Source organism: Nyctibius grandis, chromosome 22 (assembly GCF_013368605.1).
Source record: "Nyctibius grandis isolate bNycGra1 chromosome 22, bNycGra1.pri, whole genome shotgun sequence".
Classification (NCBI taxonomy): domain Eukaryota; kingdom Metazoa; phylum Chordata; class Aves; order Nyctibiiformes; family Nyctibiidae; genus Nyctibius; species Nyctibius grandis.
This window is the reverse complement of record NC_090679.1, coordinates 4810442-4833273: the sequence shown is the minus strand read 5'-3', so window position 1 is coordinate 4833273 and position 22832 is coordinate 4810442. Positions and strand designations below refer to the sequence as shown.

Sequence of the window (22832 nt, the reverse complement as noted above, 5' to 3'; positions counted from 1 at the left end):
AATTGCAAAGACCATATGCTGGTACTACTGGCTGCAAACCTGTCAGCACCAAAGTCTCTGAAGGTCTTCAGTTCTTGGCACAACTCAAAAACACTGCAGTGCTCTTCTTACACCCACCTACTCTTATGTTTCAGGCGCAAGTTTTTCCCCGGTACAGGCCACAGGATCCCAAACGCAGAAGGCTCGCGCACTTCCAGCCCTTCTAAGGGCACCACAAACCCTCTGCAAAGGCTGCATCTTCCAGCTGACTAAACACGCTGTTATGCGCATAGATGTTTCCCAGGTGCACTCACAAGCTTTAGCCAACAAAATTCAAGTCTGCTAGATATTCTACTATTATTTATAGAGCACCTGCAGAACTCCAAAGCGTAGGTGTGTTATCCAAACCACCCTGACACCAGCTGAACTCTTTGCTCCCTGACATTTGGAGCAAGGCAAAACACTTGCACTGCTTTTGGAGGAAACAAATCCACGTCAAAAGAAGAAAAACGACATAGGAACATATGTACTAGACCGGACCACAATGAGGATAGGAAATGCTTTGGGAAGAGTATAAGAACAAGGGAAATATACAGATATGCCTTCCCAGGCTCCAGCTATTTGTGACTCAGGGACATCTTGACCTAGAAGTCACCGTCTTGGTATTTAAGAAAGCCTATTCAAAAACATAGTGTACTTGGAGTTTCATTCTACCGTGGAAAATGCTCACCTAAAGAAGCAGCTGATGTTTGATGTGGAGAGCAGGAAGACACGCAGTGTCATGCAGTGTCCTTGAAGCTCTCACCTGCTGTCACTTGGTGTCCCCATATTACGTGAACTGGACACAAGCAGCACAGAAGAATTCTCAGACTAAATGTCATCTCTGAACATCACAAGCTAATTTGGCAAGACAAGTCAAAAGGAAAAGTCTCTCTCACACTCAGAATCCTATACTATGCATGTAAGAAACTGAAAAATTAGGGAATTAATCATTAGTAGGAGAAATGTCAATGCCATGAGTGATTATATTGTATTTATGGAGAATTAATTTGTCCAGTCCTGTACAAAGCAGGAACACCAAGTTTCTCTGCTGAGGTTTTAGACCAAGTCAGAAAGGTATGTTTAGAAACTGCTCATTAAGGATATAATCCTTATATAAAATGATCCTTATATATAAAAGCAGCCCAAAAAAGCCTGAACACAAAGCTTTTATACCTAACACAAACCACATGAGCCCCTTTGTGAGGTTTAAGTGATCCAAAGGCTTTGCACTGGCACCCAGCTGACTCCTTCCTGGATGCCCCAGTGCTTAAAACTCATGCAATGCAGAAAATGCTTTTCAACAGGTTATCACAGAGGGGGGTTTGTAGGAGGAATTAGTCTCGAGTTCGTTACTGGTTTTAAGATACTTAAAATCCCATTTAAAAAAACAGAGTTTCTGCAGCGAGGAAGAAACCAAATCTGCATAAAGGTGAATCTAGAAGCCATCTGAACGATGCACAAAGGGAGGGTGTGGAAGGAAGCAAGGACAAAAACATAAGCAAGGAGGAGAAACTTGGCGTGGAAGGGAAGTGCAGTAGCTACTGCAGACATTTGTAAAGTGGTTGACAGGTTTAGAGTGCCTCGAACCCACAAGCCACTCAATACTGGCCCACGGAGGGAACCGCAAGGGCAACCAGGGTCAGCCAGACTTTGCAACATTTTTGATTGCTGTGCTTTGAGGAAAGCAGAAATACCAAAGCCAGGAGGGCAATGAGAGCTGAGGAGTGAGATCCCAGGGCTCGCGCTTTCTCAGGTGTAATCCACCCCCTTTCCTCCAAACCACCCACCTCTGACAGAAACCCCTGCTCTCCTGAGGAGCTGCGCAGCACCAGAGCAACGGGAAGGAGTTACAAGTTACCTCCCCATAGCGTGAACAGAGAGGTGGAAAGAGGTAAAAAGGAGACAGCAAAACATGCAGAGAAAGAAAAGAGGATCGGGAATACAAAGGGAAAGAAAAGGAGGAGAACACATGGCAGGGAAAAAAGTAGAAAAGTAAAAAGAAAGGTTTAGAAAAGAGCAGGATGTTGAAATCAAGCAGCAATTAAAATAATCAGTGCCAAAATGCCTGGAGACCAGCCCAGAGCTTTGGCAGCAGGACAGCACACTGGCAGAATCTGCATCAGGAATAACTTCTTCACCGGGGCCCTTTTATTATTCAAAATACAGCAGTTTTGAAGCTGGAAAAGGAAGAGTAGAAAGTATTTAAGTACTTTGTTAAAGGCCTCCAGAGATGCCTCATGCAGATACAAGCTCACTAATCCTACAGAAAAACTACAAAGCCCCACTTGAAGGGTGACACTGAGCATTTGTCACAGCAAGGGAAACATCCCACCACCTGAGACTCCATTTTACCAGCCCGTGACCCATTCTCCAGGTCTACATGGGCAGTGGCATAACACTGTCATCCTCCACAACATCCAGAGACAAGTTTCCTTCGGTTATTTTTAATAACCGAGAAAAACTGTGAGCTTTGATGAACGAAATACGTGTCTCTGTTTGAGCTGCTGAGAAGATCCTCCAGTTCCCTGGACTTTGCTGCTTCTGCAGTTGGGCAAGGGACAGCGAGGGGAGGGAAGCGGTGCTGCACACACTGCACATCACGCTAAGCAAGTCATGATTTTTAGGTACGCATCTCTGAAATGTCACTGGTTAAGGTAACTGTGCTGCATCCTGAGTGTGGTGTGCTGGCAGCAGAGGAGGGCAGGGAGCTCTGCACTGCTACCCCAGCAAGTCCTCACGGACTCGTCTCACCAGAGACACTGAGATGAAAAGAGATGTACCTGAAGGACACACAGAGGTGACTGAGTTGAGGAGGAATGTTAACGTTCACACTTTTGTGTTGCCAGTCATGCATCATCTAAGATCCTGTTCTCCTGCATGTGCTTACACACGGAGGAGATGGGAAACATCAGACCTTAAAGTTCCCCACCTAATCCATTCCAGCCTGGCTACGTAGTGGAAACCCTGACACCTGCTGCTTCTAGAGCTCTTTCTGCCAGTCTGCACAAAGCCTTCAGTAACAGCCCGAGCGCAGAGCCCATCCCATGGACAGCTTTTTACCCTGTTCCTGCTTTCAGAGACCATCTCCTCACCTCCTCAGGTGCTAACTATAGCAATAGACGTAACTCAGCAGTTTGTTGACGCGATTTAAGTGCTGAAAACGAGACGAGAGCCATGCTCCACAGCCTACCAGTGATCCAAAGCTGAGGGATCTGGATTACAGGGAATCTTTTTTTTTTTTTGCACTAGCCTAAGGCTGGGCTGTATAACATGAGTTAATTTTTCTCTATATATTACAGCCATATTTAATCATCAAGCCATGGAAAAAAGACTTGCATCCAGCAGGATCGTAGGTCATTCCTGCGCCCACGCAGCTGCCTTCAGTCGCTGTCCCCACCTGTCCCATCTCACATGTCTTGTGACAATAATAGACCTCAAGGTTTCAGAGACCCAAACTCTCTCTTTATATAGGAGTAACACAATAGTCCAGGCTGCATCGGTCACTGCCTTTCCAGAGAGTTCCTCGCTTCTGGTGTGTGAGACTAAGCACTAAAAATAACACAGCATGAAGAGTAAGAATAGGCAAAATACCTATCAGAGGGGTCACTTCCTTCTCCAGCTGAAATCAACATCTCAGAGCAGCTTTACAACACATGGTTTATTAGGGCCTGACCCAAAGGCTCGCACTGACTGCTCTGGGACGCGGCCTACCTGCCTGCACGCTTTTACAGCCTTGTTCAACAGAAGCAAATTGTTTCCCTGCCTTTTCTTGGCTGAGCTAGATGGACCTTTGGATTCCCTTTGCCATCTTGATAACGTTATCTGCTTTCCTCTTGTTTTTTTCTTTTTCTTTCTGCATTTTCCTTGTACAGATTGATACCAAATAACTCTTCCCTTGACTGAGACTGGGGAACATACAGAAACAACGTTGATATTAGAAATTCATACCATTTTTTTAATAGGAAAAAAAAAAGCCTTGCTTCTTCTTTGGAGCAATTTTGCACGTACCCATACAAAAATACTAAGCTGGCTTTGTATAGCACTTGTTTGTTATGCTGCATTTAAACTTACAAACACATATTAACCCTGATGAGGCAATCTTGACTGCCCTAGCAAGAGATTAATGTCGTACCTAAAAAAAATACACGTGTGGGCTCCTGACATTAGCTTGTACACTCATGTTCTCAGAGATGCGGTTCCTTCTCAATGAATTTTCATGTCCCCTTCTTCATTCTGGTCCTAACCTCTTACCATGTTCCTTAAGACAACCCCAGTCTGCCCCAAGGATACATAGGGCTGTAACTCAGGCTAGAACTTCTTGACCTTGTTCTTAGTCATTTCAGTCCCCGCTCCCAACAGAGGCTTCCCAAGGCAGGTTAGCTCCAGGCATGGCACCGAGGGTGTGAAAAAATGAGTTTTGCCAAGGGCAAAAACCTCATTCCCTTATATTCTTTTCTCAGCTTGTCCCTGAAGCTCAGGAAGCAGCGAAACAGTGAGGACAGCCCATCATGCAAAGTAAGAGTTGGGACTAGACCTTGGACTTCTTTTTAAGAGCTTAATAAAGTGAACCTTCATCTTTCAGAGGCTTAATAGCTTGAGTTCAGGCAAAATCTAATCTGCTTATTTGAAAGGATGAAAAGAGGAAGTGGAACACTCAGAGACAGGACATGTACTTCTGAGGTTGGGTAGCTGCAAATTTTTCTCAATATCAATCACTTATTCCTGCCATGCTTGATTAAAATTAAAAAAAAAAAAGAAAAAGCTACAAAATAGGACAAAGATTAAAAACATTTATCACCACAAAGGCTATATTACAGATAGACAAGACCTTTGGATGAAGGCAAGAGGGTTTTTTTTAAACAAACAAAAAAACCCCTGCTTTTGACTTTATAAATTTATGACCTTAATTCAATAATCTTTCTCTGTAAAAAACGGTGCAGTTCCTAAGCAGCACACAAACAGCTTTCTGAGCTGTGTGCACAACGATCTCGCCAGCCTCGCAGTGGTACCAGGGAGCTCACCTCAGGCCCGTACCCTAAGGCCATTAAGAGCAGGGATGGTATTTACAGCCTCAGGCAATGCAGTTGCTTTGCTTAAAGTGAAGCTATGGATACATCCTAGCTTGGCAAGCAACAAGGGACAATGTGTGCCCATCCACCCTGCTGTTTGGGAGGCTTTCTCTATAGCACGCTGACCACAGCGCTGCTAGGTACTTACATTTAGGAGTACTGAGTTATAATCTGTTGATGGAGGCAGTCTACAATTTATACCAAAATTATTTATTAAGCGTAGGTGACGATTGCATTCGGCACAAGCTGTACATGAAAACAACAAAATGGCTGTCAGGTACAATAGCCCTGCACGTGCCTAAAAGTCAGTGGGGAAAGCCAATAGCTTTTAGAGCGTTTATCCATACAGCAAACTGCAGCCCAGTTTGCCCAAGCCTGCAACAACAGGATGGAAGAGCACAGCCGTAACGAAGTGGCCCAGAGCCCAGGGAGGGCAAGTGAGAAAAGAGCAGGGTTGGGAGCGGTGAGAGGAGACGCGGGTGTGTACAACGAGGCAGTGTCCTCTTGCAGAGGATGGTTAGATACTGGACAAGTTTGAAATAGATTTTGTTTAGTGGTTTAATGATTTTTTCCTTTAATACAATTTGCACAGCTGCCTTCCACCAGTTAGAAACTCACCCCTGAACTTGACTCTGAATATCTACTGCTACTGGATTTAATGAGTCAAATCCAACACTTGGCTTTTAATGATAAACTATTTGCTTGTCACTTGCCAAAACAGCGGCTCCCTCCCACTTTCCTACAATAAAACAATCCAAACTGTTGCTGCTGACAATAGAGCTAATATTTACAATTAATTACTGAAAATATTTTAAGTTTTGTGGATCCTTCAGTGAAAGATGACAATTACAGATAAATTTACAATATAAGATGTGAGTCACAAAAGACAAAATTTCTCGGAGAGCTGGTATCTACAGATATTTAAATCATTCTGTAAATCATATAGACATTGCATATGCAGAAGCTCTTTCAAAATAGCTGATACGATGATTTCTTCCTCATGCAGGAGAAAACGGATACATCAGAGCGAAGCCGTATTCCTCTTCAACCCTGCACAGGCGCCAAGGCTGATGTTGGGTGATTTATCATCCCACACACTTGCTAAAACTCCTTCAGAAGACAGCAGCAGTATGTGCTGAGTTGGGCTGGCCACACTGTCTTTTTTCTTTGGGCTTTAGGAATGAAAAATGTCTTTTTGAACAGTACCTTTCACGGAAAAAAAAAAATAGAGTTCAAGAGGTTTTAATGGAGAGTGAATGTGGATTCTCCTTTTGCCCTCTTTTCCACCAGGAAAGGAAGATATCAAACCATGCCTTGTGTTTCACACCAAACACAATATTAGCTGTCATAAAAAATAAATTATCTTTCATCATATTTTTAAAAGCTTCCATATATTTTGGTGCAGTTTCGTGATCTGTATTAATAGTTCAAAAGGACAAAACCCTGTCCTACTTCTGCCCGCCACCCTCGCACACGAGGAGACGTCCTGTTTGGCTTTAAAGGAACTGATGGAGGCTGCTAGAGGGGAAGCCCTCAAACAAAACACGTTCCTACCCACAGAACAAGGACCACACCATTTGTCGTTATAAAAGCCTCTTCCTTGCTTTCTAACTACTGTTGTTACAATATTGCTGAAAAATCAGATGTGTGAGGCCCCCCTCACCCTCCTTGAGCAAGAGGGGGTTTCCATGGCTTGAAATGTAAATATATTTCTAAGCTGGCTGCTAAATAGGGGCCCTGTGCTTCCCACACGCCCGTAAGCGACAGCGATGGCATATGGCAATTCAGGCTGACCAACGGGGAACGGGACGCTGCTTGTCAGCAGGTGCCTGGGGCAGGAGAGCCCCTGGTGGGTGCTGAGCAGTCCCCATGCGGTGGGGTACGGGGAGGGAGCAGCGGGAGGAGCGCCTGCGCGGGCAGGGCTGCAGCCACCCCCCGGCACCGCGGGCCCGCTCCCAGGGAGGTGGCAAGAGAAAATCCCTTCCCAGCCCTCCACAAAGACGTGGAGGAAGCTGCAAATGGAGACTTCACTTCCACTCCTGTAAGTAGGTTATTGCCACCAAGGGGAACAAGAGCCTGTAAATTAACCTGTGTGCTCATCTGCTCTCTGCCCACCTGCAACACCAAAGTGAGCAGCTCCAGAGCAAATGGGAAGAGACTCACTGAAGGAGCTGCACCTGCGCAGAGCCAGCCCCAAACTTTCCAGGCTGAATCAAGCCCCACAGGACTCAATAAGTTCCTGGGCAACTAGTTCATGCCTCCAGACTTCTCTCCTAGGCTCAGAGGATGCTGTAAAAGGCAGGCTAACATCTTTCCTGTACTTGCTGAAGTTTAGAAGCTGAAGCTCAGGGAAAACAAGACACATGCCAGCTTGAGACATTCAAACTGAGAATCCTACATATGTTCCAGCTGGGAAGCAAGGAGGTTTTGGGGGATGGATTTTGCAAATCCACATTTCTATATTATGGAGGTGTTAAGGGTGACTAATTAGAGCGCTGCAAAAACAAAGCTATCCAACTTATTTACAGTGTTCCCCTACACCACCACGTGTCAACAGGTTTAGCACCCAAGACTATTCACCGATGAATCCCTGCCGTAATGTGATGTCAACAGCAAACTGTGTTACAGTGAACATCTACAGAAAACAGCAACACAAGTGATTTTCCTCACATCTGTGAGCAGTTTCATTCTGTAAATAGCTCCTTTCCTACTGCAGTCCAATAAACATTTCTAAGATAGAAGCAGAAGGCAGGTGAAAACTCATCTCTGGTTTTGAGACTGAACTTATTTACAGGAATTTGAAATCTCTGCTGTTGTTCCTCTAAATTCTCTTTAATTCTGCAAATATCTTACTTATGCTTTAGGTTCTCTGCTTCAAAGCTACACAAGCCTGCAGAGAAGGCTGCACGCGCCAGGAGTGCGTGTCCCAGAAATGCATATGCATGAAACGAAGAACCAAACAGCAGGGAAAACCTGTTTGCTCCATTTTCTGGAATCTCTACAATGAAAAAAGAGGAGGGAAAGAGACAACTTTGGCAGCGTCTCCACATTTATGCGGACCATGAAGTGCAAATCAATTTGAGGCTTTCTTACTAGTACAAGACATATTTGATTAACAAATGCATCGTTCTCTGGCAACCAGATCTAGAAACCACCTTAATATTATCTTTGTTAGAATTGATTTAAGCCGTACTCTACTGCCTTTTCCAGCACAGACACTAACATCTCCATCTCTCTCTGAGCTGCTTTCTCCTCACTGCAGGTTCCTTCACACCACCTTTCACAGCAGCAAACAGGTTAATATCCAAACCACTACTTACCGAAAGATTGGACTCGGAAAAATCAAGGAAACAAGAGGAGAATAGAAAATGTACCTCAGTTCACCCTGTCAATCAGCTTGAGGTAACTTCAACTTGACTAAGGGTATGTTGCCCTGAATTAGCATAAGGAGACATTGCAGAATGCACAGAGAGTTTAAAACATAAGGATTCGAGCAGTTACTGCTGAGGTCTGTTCACTCTGTACGATATTTTATGGTAAATGAGAGAGACCTCAGGAAGGCAATGCTGATTTCCATGCACACGCAGCCCAGCCTGGCTCTGCAGGTTCCCAGCTCTCTCTGTCCATTCCTGCACCAGGCAAAGGACACACTCAAACATTCCCACTTAACGACCACAGACGTTCTCATTGGTGCCCTACATGCACTGTCCACAACTATTCCAGCTCTCAAAACGCCACTGCAAGAAATCCCATCCCCTGTGCAAGAAGACATCTCCTCCAGCTATTCAGCATGCTCTGGGAGCCTCTCTTACCCATCCTCCAGGCCATTTCACTTCTCCCTCCAGACCTGGTACAGAACAGCGCAGGCCCTTACCACACCTGACAGGTAGTGACGGGAGATGGCCAAGCTGTTCCACTGCAAGGTTGCTCAATTCCCAGTATTACAAGAGGAACCACACTGTCCTGAGCTCCTTCAGCTACAAAGGATTAAACTAGTTCATTCTCTTCTGTCCACATATCCAGTAAGGGAGTTCCTAAACCCAAGAAGTATGGAGGAAATGAACTCTTTGATCTGTCGGAAAGGATCATAACTCCCATGACAGGATGGAGAACAAGCATTTCCCTGCCCACATCGCAAAGAAACCTTTGCCTGCAGCTATCTCAGCATCATGCAGCCTGTCCACAGCAGTCAACCTCTCAAAGCACAGTCCTGAAACTACCAGCAACATCAAATCTACTAGTTGCTGCCAGAAAGCAAAGCAGGTGGTGACACTGCAGAAGACAATGACTGTGGGACATACTCTTCAGAAGTGGCTTTTGTTATTCCAGCCACCCTATCGCTGTCACATAACATCAGCAACTACTAGCTGACTAAGATCAGCAGCATTGCTCCACAGAGAAGAGGTGCCGCAGGTGAATGCCGTGTCAGACTAGCTGCTCCATGTCATCCTTGTCCTTCGCCACTGGCAACAGCCACAGGGAGCTCCTGAGCCAAATGCCTCGTCCACAGCAAATCCACAAGCATGGCCTCTCCCTCGCGTGGTGCTCGGGAGGGTGGTCTCTGTGCTGTCTGACGCTGAGCACTTGCAACATGAATAATGATGCCTTAGCTTTAACCTCCCATTCTCCTAAATCTCACATGCTTGGGAGCTATCTCATAGTGCTTAACAAAATACAATAAAACTAAATCACGGCAAGCAGGCGAGTGACAAGCAATTAACTTAGGCAAAACTCTACAGCTGTAACAGTCATGGCACAAAAAAGGACGGCAAGCTGGTGAGGACGACCAAGGGTGCCGACGCTCTGCAGCTTGGCTCCATCACCTCCCCAAACCTCACACTGGCGAACTGGGAGCAGCAGGCGCTGACAGACAGAGTCCTGGCGCCTTGTGCCAGGTCACAGGGAAAGCACAGACAGAATCGCATCTCCTGCAGCATCGTCCCCACCTCATCCTGCCTCAGGACTTTGATTTATAGGACAGTGAAGCTCTTTAAACAGATTGCTTTACGTTCATAGTTAACAGGACAGAAACACACCCGTTAAGTAAATGAGCACAATTTGTGCAGGCTTCTGCAGAGAAGCACCTCTTCACAGAAACACAGGGGGATGATCAAAGGCTCGCTCCTCGCTTCTTGTTCTTCCAGGAATTCAGTAGAGTTTGAAATACTCTTGCAGGTGAAAAATATTATCAGATATGCAAATGCCTCTAGTATTTGCTTATAGTTGTTTAGCTATTTTTACACACCTAATTCAGGCATATTAACTGAAAATACAGGGCCTGACTATAAACCACGCGGAGCATTTTAGGGCACTGGTGCTCAAGCAGGAGCACGTCCCTCAGAAATGCCAGCTGCGATACTAGAGCAGAGGAGCAGAGCTGCACCTGCGCCCCCCGGCTCTGCCAGGGCCATTAGCTTGGCCTCGGCTCCGGCGCTGCTGGAGCCCGAGAGGAAAGCGAGGCGAAAGCAGCCGCCCAGCAGGGCGAAGGGGAAGCAGCCGAGGCAGAAGGAGGAAGGCTTTGTGTTTTCTGAGTGATCAGAGCCCGAGATGTCAGAGTGAGTGTGGGGATCGCGGGGCTGAGCTGCTAACTTCACACCCCAGCAGCTTCTAACAGCTGTCTGGTTTTGATCCGGGTGGAGGTTAAGAACATTTACCAGCTAATTCCCCACTGTCAGTACTTTCCAAGCAACAACTCTAAAGGGACACAGTTTGTAAAAACAAACAATGTGAAGAGATGTGACAAAATTAATTCCAAGTTGGAGCGTTTCCAAAGTTCCCAAAACATCTCACAAACTCCGCGGGGTAAAGAAAAGGTTCAGGTTTGGACCAAACTTTTAGTCTAACAACTAATTTGCTTTGGAGGTTTTACAAAGCAGCAGTACGCAGGGCAAGAGAGTGCATTTGCTCCAACAGATACAGCACCACATTTTAACTTACACACCAATCACCTAGATCTGAGCTGGGCTGTGGATGACATTCAAACAGCACGTTGCTGTGTTCTCTCTTGTGTGCTGCTGAACAGCAGCAACAACCAGCACCCGAGGAAAGCACGCAGCGCTCCGATTTCCTGCACCGCGTGAACTTTTGAACTGCAAGTGCTTTACCTCCATCAACAGTCAGAACAGAGGAAAGAGAAAGGCAGCATCAGCTAAAAAAAAATGCAAACGTAGCCATGCAAAGTGCTGTGGCTGATGGCACTGCCCAGAAAACTGATCAGAACATTCCCTTTGTTTGACACTGTCCTTCCCTGGAGGGCTGCGGTGAGCCACGTGCAGCCCAGTGCTCCATCGCGAAGGTGATTAGAAAGGATAAGGCAGTAGCTCAGTTGCCACGTGCTCACTCCTGCCAAGCAGAGGATGCCAAATTGCTATTGGAAATCGCCCCTTTTGATGCCTTAAAGCCCTGGAAATGAAAGGCGCTTTCCTGAAAGAACAGCGTCTGGTTGGCTTTCTGTCCCAGCACCACACCTGCTCCGCATGCAGGTCTGGTTGCTGCCTACACAAACAGGAACGGACCTGGTGGGACCAGATTTCCTTTGCAGAACTGCACACGCTTGCCTTTGCCCATCGTTCAGTACATACAAATGTCCACCCAGGCAGGATTTTCCTCATGTCCTGATGCAGCTCTTTGTCTAGATGTCTGCAGCCTGGCTAATTCTGTACACACAGGACTGCAAACTAGACCTTCTGTCAGCTCACGTGTTAAAATACTAGATAAAAACAAACTCTGTGTTACAGGGATTCAGACCCACACAAGGACATGTTTAAATTCCTGGGGTGCTAGTATCACAGTTTGGACTCACATCTGACTCTCCCAGCGAAGCATGTAAACTAGTGTGCCAATTCAATTACACTGGCTTATTAGGATTAGCAGTCAGCAATCCTTTCTGCACTGACACAAAAGTTTCCTGCTTCCCATTTTTTCTTTTCATGCGCTGCTCCCAGTTCCAACGGCCCCTTGAACCGGGAAGATTAAGAGTGCAAAGGGGTGCTGATGCTCCCCACTGCATCATGGGGTTCACCTGCACGGGATGAAACAGTTTTCCTAAGGGAAACTGTCCTTCCCTGCAGATGCTGCGCTGGCTCCTGACATTCTGCAGCCAAGGAGCTAACAGCGTTATCCCTCACAGGGCTGCCTGCGTATCCTACAGCGAGCGAGCCTCTGCTCCTGCAGTTCGATGTGCTAAATCAGGGGCTTTGCCTGAGGTTTCAGCTGATAATCAAAAAATCTATGGGGCTGATGTGTAGCATCGCTCACTAGAAAGAAGCAACAGCAGCCTGCAAAAACATACCTGGGAGCTCAGCCCCGAGATGCAGGTAGGCAAAGTTAGAATTGCTGTCAAAACACGCAAGCTCCGCTTCTGGAACTGTGCTCTAACTGGCTCCAGCTTGTGAACATGGCTTGTTTCATCCATATTTTCCTGCATATAAATTTGACAGGCAGAAACATTTATTTTGTCAGAGCACTAAAGCCCCCGATGTTCAGTACTGATCTCTGGCGCACCGTAATCCGGCTCCCCCCTTCCGAGGTGACACTCTCCCGCTCTGCCAAGGCCCCTTCAGCAGAACGATGCGGCGCCTCTTGGGTTTCCTAGAAACCTGCCTCCAGCAGCACAACACGGCTCCTCACAGTCATGGTCTCCATTAGCTGCTCTCAGCCACAACATAAAATGTCCTGTGCCTGCTCGTTGGCTTTTAGAGACGGTAGCTGTGGCCATCTATGGAAATTCTGGGCACTTCCCAATCAGCCACCCAAAGAACGAGCTTGGGGAGGGAAGGGTTTTCGTGAAGCAAGAGAAAAGTAAACACCGGTGTGTGTGAAGAGCTGAGGTTGTTGAATATGTCAAGAAGGTAATATTTGGATTGAGGAAAGCCAAACAGATGTAGCAGAGCTCTGCCAGGAAAGGACAGCTCTGTTACCCAGTTCATGCCTTAAAACTTCCCCGCACCATGGCCAGGCCAGGCCAGCTCCCCTCCTGCCTGGGCTGCCCCCTCAGCCTGCCCCGCGGGTACGAGTTCAGCCCCCGGGCAGCTCTGCTGTCCTGCCTCTGCCCGCTGGCACCCAGTCCCTCCCCGCTGGCCACACTTACTGCCGGGGAGCTTCGCCTCACATCTGCTGGGGTTTGTTTAAACTCTTCAGACCAGCCCCACCGCACCCCCCCTACCCCGAGCAGTGCCGGCACGAGTCACACCCCCGTTTTCATGACACAGTTAGAAATTAACTGACCGCTATCTGTGTCATTTTCAGTCCAGACCAAAGACATCACCCCACCGTGACGGCCGCAAACACAGACTGGAGATACCTGGGCACGGCTTCCTTCATTTTTCACTTGCCTATTTTGAAAATGTGGATACAGTTTACACTTCTAATCATTTTTGTTTTTTTAAGTACAATCCATCTTACAATAGCAGTTATTCCCCTTCCCTCTGGCATCTCAGAATGATTAAAAGGGGAAAAATAAACACCTTGCTTGGAACCCTAAATATAGTTTGGTTACAAATGTGGCTGTGGTACCCTATAGCTGTAACCTGCATTTTCCCAGTTGGATAAGATCCCTGCCATACATGTTAGTCCCTTCCCGCAGGGGAGGATAAGGGGTGCCTAAAGCACCTGCACCTGCCAGGGAACACCTCGCAGAGAGAAATGCAGAAGTTTCTTACCTTGCACAGAGCCATGGTGTGAGCAGCAACATACCTCAGAGACCCTGAGCACGTACCCAGACTTTCTGCATCACTGTGCCATTACGTTCTCTGGGTAATGATTTTGAATAAGAAATGTGGCACTTGACATAAATACCCAGGTCCATCCCCCATCGCAATGGAGGAAGCACTTTAGCAGCTACACTTGTCTATTCGCATCTAGAACTACAATAAAACTACAGGCCAGTAAAGTGTTTGGAAAGTTTCGGTGAATAACCACAATTAATATCAACTTTGATTAATGAAACATTTCATCTAAAAAAAAAAAAATATCACTCAATTTTTGAAAAATTTATAAAACTTTGGGGTTTTTAATAAAGCTTAACAAATCAAAAAATAAACATTTTGACTGTAGGTTTATAAGTGGAGAAATAAAACATTTTTATTTTTCCCCTCAGATTTGACCAAAATAAGGATGAGTTTATAACTTGCTTTGGTTGACCTTGGACTGCTTTTTTATAGATAAGTTTTTCTTCAAAAAATTTGTACAACCCTGACTCCTGTTTACATATTTGGTGACATTAACCACTGTAAAGTTGAGAACTGGCCAAAACCTCTGCTAAGTATTAAGTTCCAAGCTTTTCACATCTGCAGTGTTAAATATTTTCAGTTGCAAAATCCAAGTGCTTCCTAGTGCCCATTCCAAACATCAAATATCCAGTAATTCACACTGGAAGAGCTGATGGTGATAAAGTTTGGAAGATTGCCAAGGCTGGAAGTTAAAGGTTGGAAAATATTTTCTGGTTTACCCTTTTGGATTAGTGTGGAACAAAATGAAACTTCAAAGCACTGCAGCCTAATGGCATGCAAAGCCGAAGTCTCTAATCACCTCTTTTGTGGTGGGATTTCATGGCTCCGTGTGGATGTGCTGCACTTGGAGTGGCACGTAGTACCTGTACCCAAGGGCAAGAAATAAGCACACGTGTATGATAACGCAACACAACCTATAACACACTATACAGTGTACTTTCCTCCATTCATTTTTTCTTTATTCCAAACCTCCAAGCTGGGTCTGACTACAGCATTTCAGGCAGGCGGTGTATGCCTGCGGGAAGCAATCAGGGACACACATAGCTTATTTCAATCTAATCAGTGCTACCCAGTCTTAAGACCAGCTATTTGAGATCGCTCTGCCTCACTGCCAGGAGTTGTACTTATAGGGAACCAAGCAGGAAACAAAGCAAGAGGCAAAGGAAGAAATGTAGAGCTAGCAACTGCATAGGAGCTAAAGAAATTTTGGCTGAAAGCTGGGCATGGAAGCAGTCACAAGTCCGTAAGTCCTACCCACCTCTGAGCAAACCCCACACCCGTGCAAGCTCTGGCACAGGGTTGCTGACAACACGGGAAAGCAAGGTGCAAACAGGTCTCGCCCCTCTGGGCCACCCATCGCAAGCATGTCCCAGCCACGTGGCTGGGATGTTTGGCTACTGCGACGCAAGCAGGCTCCCATGCACCTCTTTGCACTTCATAGAAACCAAAGTGTTTCACATAAAGTGGCATATTCTGATGGACACTTACTGGTCATCACAATTCTTCCAAATTGCTTCTGATTGAGTGCTTACATCAAACAGTTTTGTTGCCAAGTGCTGCTCCACACACCCGTTACAAAGACAATTCCCTAGAAAAAAGTCTGTCAAACCCTCAGTTTTCAGTGCAGGCAGCCAACCACGTACCTGACCTGCCAGACTATATCAGACAATGATCAGAAAAGACTAGGGAGAGAAAATGAGATGTCAGTGCTGTGTAGTGGCTCTTGGGCACAGCCAGGAGAAACCAAATCAGACATTTCTTCCATCCACTCAAGCACCCTCAGGCTCAGGTCTGCAACCGGGGGGAAGGATGCTCTCCTTGCTCTAGAAGGAAAATAGGTGGGGAACTGAGATCTCTCTGTTAACAAAATACCCAGGACACAGGGCTGTACTGTCAGAGTCTTCAGGACACACACATTCGTTCACAACAGCAGCAGGCTTTCAAGTTTCTTTGAGGAGCAGAAGCAAGAGCAGGGCAACTTTCAAAGCTTTTCTTTCTGCCAAACCTGAACAGATTTTTGAGGGATAAAGGCAAGTCTGTTGCTTCTCCCGGATGAATTTCAAAGGCTTATTGAGAATAAAGCTGCCATAAACAGCTTACAAACAGTTATTTTGTAAGGGTACGTGCTGGGCAAAGGAAATACCAGGGCAGCTCCCCTGCTCAAAGCTAACACCTCCATTCGGCAGCTGTAGGTCTAGGGCTGAACAGGACCGATTCCTGGAAACACTACTGAACTGCTTTCTCTCCTTCTGAGCAGAGCAGCAGATCGTTTTAGTGCAGGGAACTGAAAGGGCACAGCCGTGACCGGCAATCTTAGGAGCTCAGGTCAGTCAGATATTCTTATGAAGACTGATGAGTCAAGCAATGTTGAGAGCTTTTCTGGTAAGTAAAACACTTGAAAATACCAGCTGGTCAGACACAAAACCTGCTGCTTTTGGACAACAAGCTATTTCAAAGCAAACTTTCCTTCAAAACAAAGTCTAGAAATTGGTCACTATAAAAATGGCACAACTGACATTTTAATCAAAGTGAATTCCTGCTGTTAGCTCTTGCAAAATTAAACAACTGTGCCAGGCTCCTCTTGATAGCTTAGGTTTGGGTGGTCTTGGGTCAAAATATGGTTACTCATGTTCAACAAACTCAGATTTCCAACTGAGAGTGCTGCTGCTTTCTGCTGGTGCAGTCAGGGTAAGAGCTGGGACCTGTAGCTCTAAGGCCAAAAAGATTCAGGTACTGAGAAATAGTTGAGTTACATTTCATTTTCCTGTTGGGGGCGGGGGTAGGTGGGTAGGGTGGGAGGGGTGGTGAAGAGAAAAGAGCGAGCAAACATAGCTAATCCCTTATTCCTTGATTTTCCTTTTCCCACAAGTGGCAGGGTACCCATCCCCACCGCACACTACCACGGCGGTACGGAAAGCAGTCAAAACAAGAAATTCCCCCTGCTTTAGCAATCTGCTAATGCGAACGTTTCCATGACAAATATGGAAATGGCTGATTCTAGCCACAAATTTGGTCATGATTTGCTGCAGACTGTAAAAACACATGAAAAATCTCTATTTCTGCAGCTAGTTGAAACCAGAGATGCATTTGTGTGTGCATTATCTGCTGTGCTGGCCCTCTGCCTTCTAGTGTTGTTGTGGTTTTGTTTGGTTTTCCCCCTAACTCATTTATTGTTTTATTGCTTATGTTTGCTGCAGGATATACAAGCAATGGAAATTCTCAAGTCCAGCTTAATCTTGTATCTAAGTGCTAACATACTAAGAGAGGACCAAGCCCTCCTCTCAGCTTTGTTGGCGTTTGGTCCTGAGCTCTCAGTGTGTCTTCCTGTTCCCAGTACCCCCAAGTCCTTACAGCGTTAGGGTTTTTAAAGTGACAGTAATCCCAGAGCCAGAGGGTGGATGAGGTTGGAAGGGACCTCAGAAGATTGTCTCGTCCAATCCCCTCCTCAAGGCAGGGTTAACTACAGCAGGTTGCCCAGGACTGTGTCCTGTTGGATTTTGAATGTCTCCAAGGATGGAGACTCCACAGCCCCTCTGGGCAGCCTGTTCCAGTGTTCACTCACCCTTCACAGTAATTTTTTTTTCTTATATTTCAATGGAATTTCCTGTATTGCAATTTGTGCCCGTTGCCTCTTGTCCTGTCACTGGGCACCACTGAGAAGAGCCTTGCTCCCTCACCTTTGCTCCCCCCCATCAGGCATTTACACACTCCGATAAGATCCCCCTGAGCCTTCTCTGCTACAGCCCCAGCTCGCTCAACCTCTCCCCGTATGTCAGATGCTCCAATTGCTTAATATTCCTCATGGCCCCTCAGTGGACTCAGTCCAGTAAGTCCGCATCTCTCCTGTCCTGGGGAGCCCAGCACTGGCCATGGCACTGTGGCTGTCTCAGCAGTGCTGGGCAGAGAAGCACCACTCCCTCGATGCTGGCGACGCTCTGCCCAGCGCAGCCCAGGAGGCTGCTGGCCGCCTTTGCTGCGGGGACACATCGCTGGCTCACGGTCAGCTTGTCCCCGAGGACCTCAGCCAGGCTCCACCAGGACCCCAGGAAGGCTGCGCAGCTTCGCTGCTCTGAGATACGAGTGAAGCAAACGTGGTAGAAAGAGGCATTACCTTTTACTAGGCCAACTCAGAACGCTGGGAGAGGCAGACAAGAAGAATCCCAACAGCGAATGAAGTTAAAATGTCGTCAATTGAGGAGATCAGAGGAAATAATTTCTAATGAAACGTACAAATAATCTGTGGAATTGCCCCGAGCCACTACCGAAGCAAATGGCACAAATCTCATAGACTATCCAGGGACACTCCAGCGAGCAGGGAAAGCTTCTGCAGCTTTACTGATAGGATTGCAAATCTAAGCAGCAGCAATCTTTATCCCGCAGGACAGGCTGTGTGGCTCATAACACGCCTAGACAAAATGCCCGATTATATTGGATTAAGTTTTCACATTCAAGCCAAACGAATGATCTCCTCCTCTACAAACCCACAACACTGTCCACTCCCAGAGAAAAGGTCTCGCACTTGATGGACCACTGCTCTCAACTTTAAGGCAATTTCTGTGCTACTCCTGCCTTTATTGATTCAGGCTCCCCATTTTCATTAGAACAAGGAATTAAATCTTGTACTCTTGAACACTGCTACAATATATCCTCCAGCATCGCTGCTGGAATAACCCAACCAGCCACCAGTCCCCCTGCCAGCACCCTGGACCCAGCCACGAGCGGGGTCGAGGGGGAGCAGCGCAAGCAGAGCCGTGTCCTGCACTGCAGCTGGAAGGGTTCAGCACAGGCCACTTGAGCCCATGCTGCCAGGATCCACCATGTGCTTACCGATACTAACCCGTCTTGGGAAACTCCTCACTTTACACATGACCTGTTTATTTCACCTATTCTTAAAACCATATACATGTAGGGTTTTTGCTTTTAGTTCATTACACCAAAGATACAGCTTCAGATACATGTGTGAGATGCTTAGCTAGAAAAGGCTACACAAATTGTCTTCAAGCTACATGTTTACCAAGATGACAGTGTACTTGCAGAAGTGTGGATCGAGCCCTGTTATAACTATTTTTTCAAAGCCCTTGTTTTAGCAGCAGTATTTCACTCCTACATAAAACCCGAAATATTGAAATAAACACACAGATAAATAAAATAAATAATAAGATAATAATAGATTATAATCTAATAATAAAATAGACAATAAACACTCTCCTCAATAAAAGATAGCCACAGTGATATCAAACGGAGCAGTTGCACCTGGGCACCGTTAGCAAGGTGCTCTCTGGAAGAGAAGGCAACTCTCCCAGCAGGCTGCGTCAACAACCACGCAGCCAGCACTGCGACGAGTGATCCTTCACCTCTGCTCAGCACACCCAGAGCGCTGTGGCCAGTTTTGGGTTCCCCACTACAAGACAGACATGGATACACTAGAGCATGGTCCAGCGGAGGCCACCAGGATGGTCAGGGGCTGGAGGGGATGCTGAGGAAACAGGTGGGCAACACTAAGGAATCCATCATGTAATGGTGATTGACTTCTACTAACTAATTAGCTCACAGACAACAATTTCAGACTGTATTCAAGCCCAGTACATATTAGTGTTTCATTGCTGACAAGGTGAAGTGCTCACAGTCAGTGTAAAACACACCAGGCAGCCCACAGGTACGTGCAGCAAACATGCCTCCGCCACTCCTGTTTGGAGATCTAGGGGATCCTCTGGGCATTGGTCTGGAGGAGCATCTGTAACTGGCTGAAGTCAGCCAAAACCAGCAGTGTTGTTCTGTAATGCTCTTTCTTGCCAGGTAAATAATGACTAGAAGGTGTGAAATTCTGTACTGGCTTTGAAAATAGCCAAGAAAATCAAAGGAATTTCTTCCAACTTGCTCTCTCCAGCTGGGTGTCCTACTAACCAGCAGCACCACATGGATAACGCCTCAGAGTCAAGAGGAGATAACTCTGGGAACACAAGTTTTGATAAATACAGCTGAGCAACCACTGCCAGCAGGCATCAGCAAGACTGAATCCCGCTGTAAATGGTCAAATGTGTGACCAGATGCTGGATTTTTACTGCTCGTGAACTCCAACAAAAAGCAATTTCTTGCATCCACCAGAGAGCTGAGCCAATCACAAGACAACAAAGTAGTAGAGAACAGATACATTCAGCCAAGAATTGTCTACATTTAGTGGAAATCAGATCCAGCTCCCAGGTTTCTGGCAGGTGGATAAGACACCCCTTGGTGTCACAGCAGCCACCGTGCCCTGCACACCATGTTCAGCTCTCGTGTACTTCTCAGTGCCTAAACACAACTCTCGCAGCTTCAAGTGTGACTCGATGCTTAGACAATTATACAGTTATGCTTGCATTTTAAATAATATCATACACATCCCAGATGACTATGGAATGTGGCTGCATTATAATAACACAGAAAGGTGAACTGTAAACCATGTACACACACTCTAATGTAAAATTTTACCCTACCCTACCTGTCTTGTACCAGGAACACAGAATTTTACACTCAGTCACAAACTTGCCACAATCAAATCCCCTGCACAGCCCTTCCGCATTTCTCTTCAGAGTAATTACCTGATGCTTGGTATTTCCTAAGACATTTTTTAATTTAAATTGCTAGAAAATCCATACCAACTTGCAATTCAAAAGAATATATATGAACCAAGCAACAGATCCAGTGGAAATAGAGACCTGCCCTAGAAATACTGAGAGACTGTTAAATGCAGAGGTTCTGGCAGGGAAATTTCCAAATAGCAGAAAGACTTGCCCAAGTTACAGAGTATTTCTTTTTGTTTTCTAAACAATACTCATTCTGTACGGTGTGGATGTACCCCTGGCAGTGCTTTCAACTTTCTGCTCAGCAGCACCCTGGAATTTTTGAATTAACCCTGAAGGAAATTGAGCAAAGCTCAAGCAAACACTACACAAACCAGACCTCCTGAAAAATCAGCATTTTACAGCTGATATTTATGGATTTAAGGATTAAAATCCCTGGGATTACTGCTTGCTTTCTCATTTTTCATGAGCTTCTCTTCTTCTTTATGAAAACATCCTATTTTTTCCCCCCCTCTTGATAATCTTTATAAAACACACATCATTAGTCCTGCACACTTGGTGTTGGATTACTGAATATGCACCATTGCCTCTAACAATACTTTCTGAGAAAGAAACCACAAGGTATTGCGAAGAATTTGCTGTGTATCTACATTTTATTCCCTCCTCAAAGGGTTTACGAGGCATGGGATTTGGGAATAAAGAGGTCTCTTCTGCAAGTGCTCTGCATATGGAGCCACCGAGTTTCTCCTCCTCACACCCGCCTGTACGAAGGATTACGATATTTCAGATGCCTTTCACCCCCCAAGCCCCTCCACAGCAGTTTCCTCATGCCCACACGCTTCCTCCACCACCTCGCATCCCACTCTCCTCTGCAAATTACACCTCACAAACACTGCTGGGTTACTTGCAAGCGGCACATGTTCATTTTCTCCTCCCTTCCTAATATAAATTTCTCCCCTAGCAAACACACAGAAGGGACAGGAAAAGCAAACCAGGAGCTCTTACCTTTCGATGGTCTTCTTTGTTTCGTTTGTAGAGAAGAGAACGTACCCATTACAGCACCCATTGCAAAAGCTACTTGTGAGTTTCGGGGAAGGATTTATTTCGGCTGGGATTTTTTTTAATTCTTCTCACCCCACCCCCCCACCGCCAGTGAACAAAATCTATGTGAAATGCCCCCAAGAACAAAACAAAACAGAGGAAGTCCAGAGAAGAAAGAAAAGAAGAAAGGAGGAGGGAAAAAGCAAAGCACTGCAGCTCAGCGTTCAGCAAGCGTTAAGCTTTGAGGGTTTTTCTTTTTTTTAAGTCAACACACATGCACTGACTCACAGCCGGCTGCACTGTTATTATTCAAAACAGCTCCCCATCAAAATTTAAATGCTAGGTAGATTCCCTCAGACCAGAGCTGGCAGCAGATGCATCAAAATATTTACTGGAGCACAGCCACATAAACACACAGGCTAATTCTTCCTCCCGTTCCCTTATGGCTCCAACCAGCAGCCTGGAGGTCTAGCGAGGGAGCATCAGTGCAGCTCTTCCAGTGAATACTAAACTGGAGTCCTGGAGACATGCTGAGGGTCTTGGGGGGAGGCCAGGGCTTTGGGCTGGGTACCAATGCGGAATGAATGGAAATCTTCTGAGTGGGAAACCGTAGCGAGCAAGGCATCAAAGCCCCAGCTGCGCGGACTGCGTGCTCCTGCTAATTAAGAGTCTGACAGAAAGGTAGGGAGCAGCAATCTCTTAACAGTCTTCTCAAGCAGAAGTGTCAGGGGAAAATAAGCGCGTGCAACGGGGAAAAATAGAAAATTTCACCACAGTCCTTTTCCTGCCCATCCTTTCTCACACACCAGAAGCATGCGCAAGACAGTTGTTAATAACTTAATTTTCTGCAAAGTATGTGTGTGCACATCCTTTTTATGGACATTAAAACGACAAACTGTTGAAACACAACTCTGCAAATGTCAGGTGGCCCAGAGGAGGTATACAGTTCCCAGCATTTTGTTCAGTTCTTTCATATTTCAAAAGATCAGCTATGCTTCTTGGTATGTTTTCTCAGAAGGTGGGATAGCAAATGCTCAGGTACAGAAAGAGTTAAACATACCAAGGCAGCCGTCAGAACCAGAATTAATTTGCTATTTGCACATGGTGACTGAGATTAAGGCAGCATTTGTGCAAATACTGTATTTGTCTGAAGAAATTCACACCTACACCAGAGACCAAAGCACCTTGTCTCAACAGGTTTCCCCAGCTTTCCTCTAGCTTTGGAGTAAAGACTTCATCAAACACAGATCCCAGAGCCCCCGGGATCAGAAGCTGCGCAGCATCGGTGTCCCTGGAGGTAAAGCCTCCTGTTACCTTCTGCTCACACGCTGCCAGCGATGCCGGCTTTGCGTGCGCAGGTGTATTTGCATCCCTCGTGTATACCAGCAAAGAGCTTTCAATTAGTTGCTAGT

General features: G+C 46.1%; 1 protein-coding gene across 2 annotated transcripts in view; it reads right to left on the bottom strand.

Annotated features, from left to right (window-relative positions):
* KCNIP1 (potassium voltage-gated channel interacting protein 1) overlaps window positions 1-21445 on the bottom strand; it is a 259487-nt gene extending 238042 nt beyond the window's left edge. For both annotated transcript variants that reach the window (XM_068417191.1, XM_068417192.1), the window contains exon 1: window positions 21385-21445. In XM_068417191.1, coding sequence (XP_068273292.1) covers window positions 21385-21445 — 61 coding nt within the window. The remainder of the gene's footprint in view (window positions 1-21384) is intronic.
* Window positions 21446-22832: the final 1387 nt, after the last annotated feature.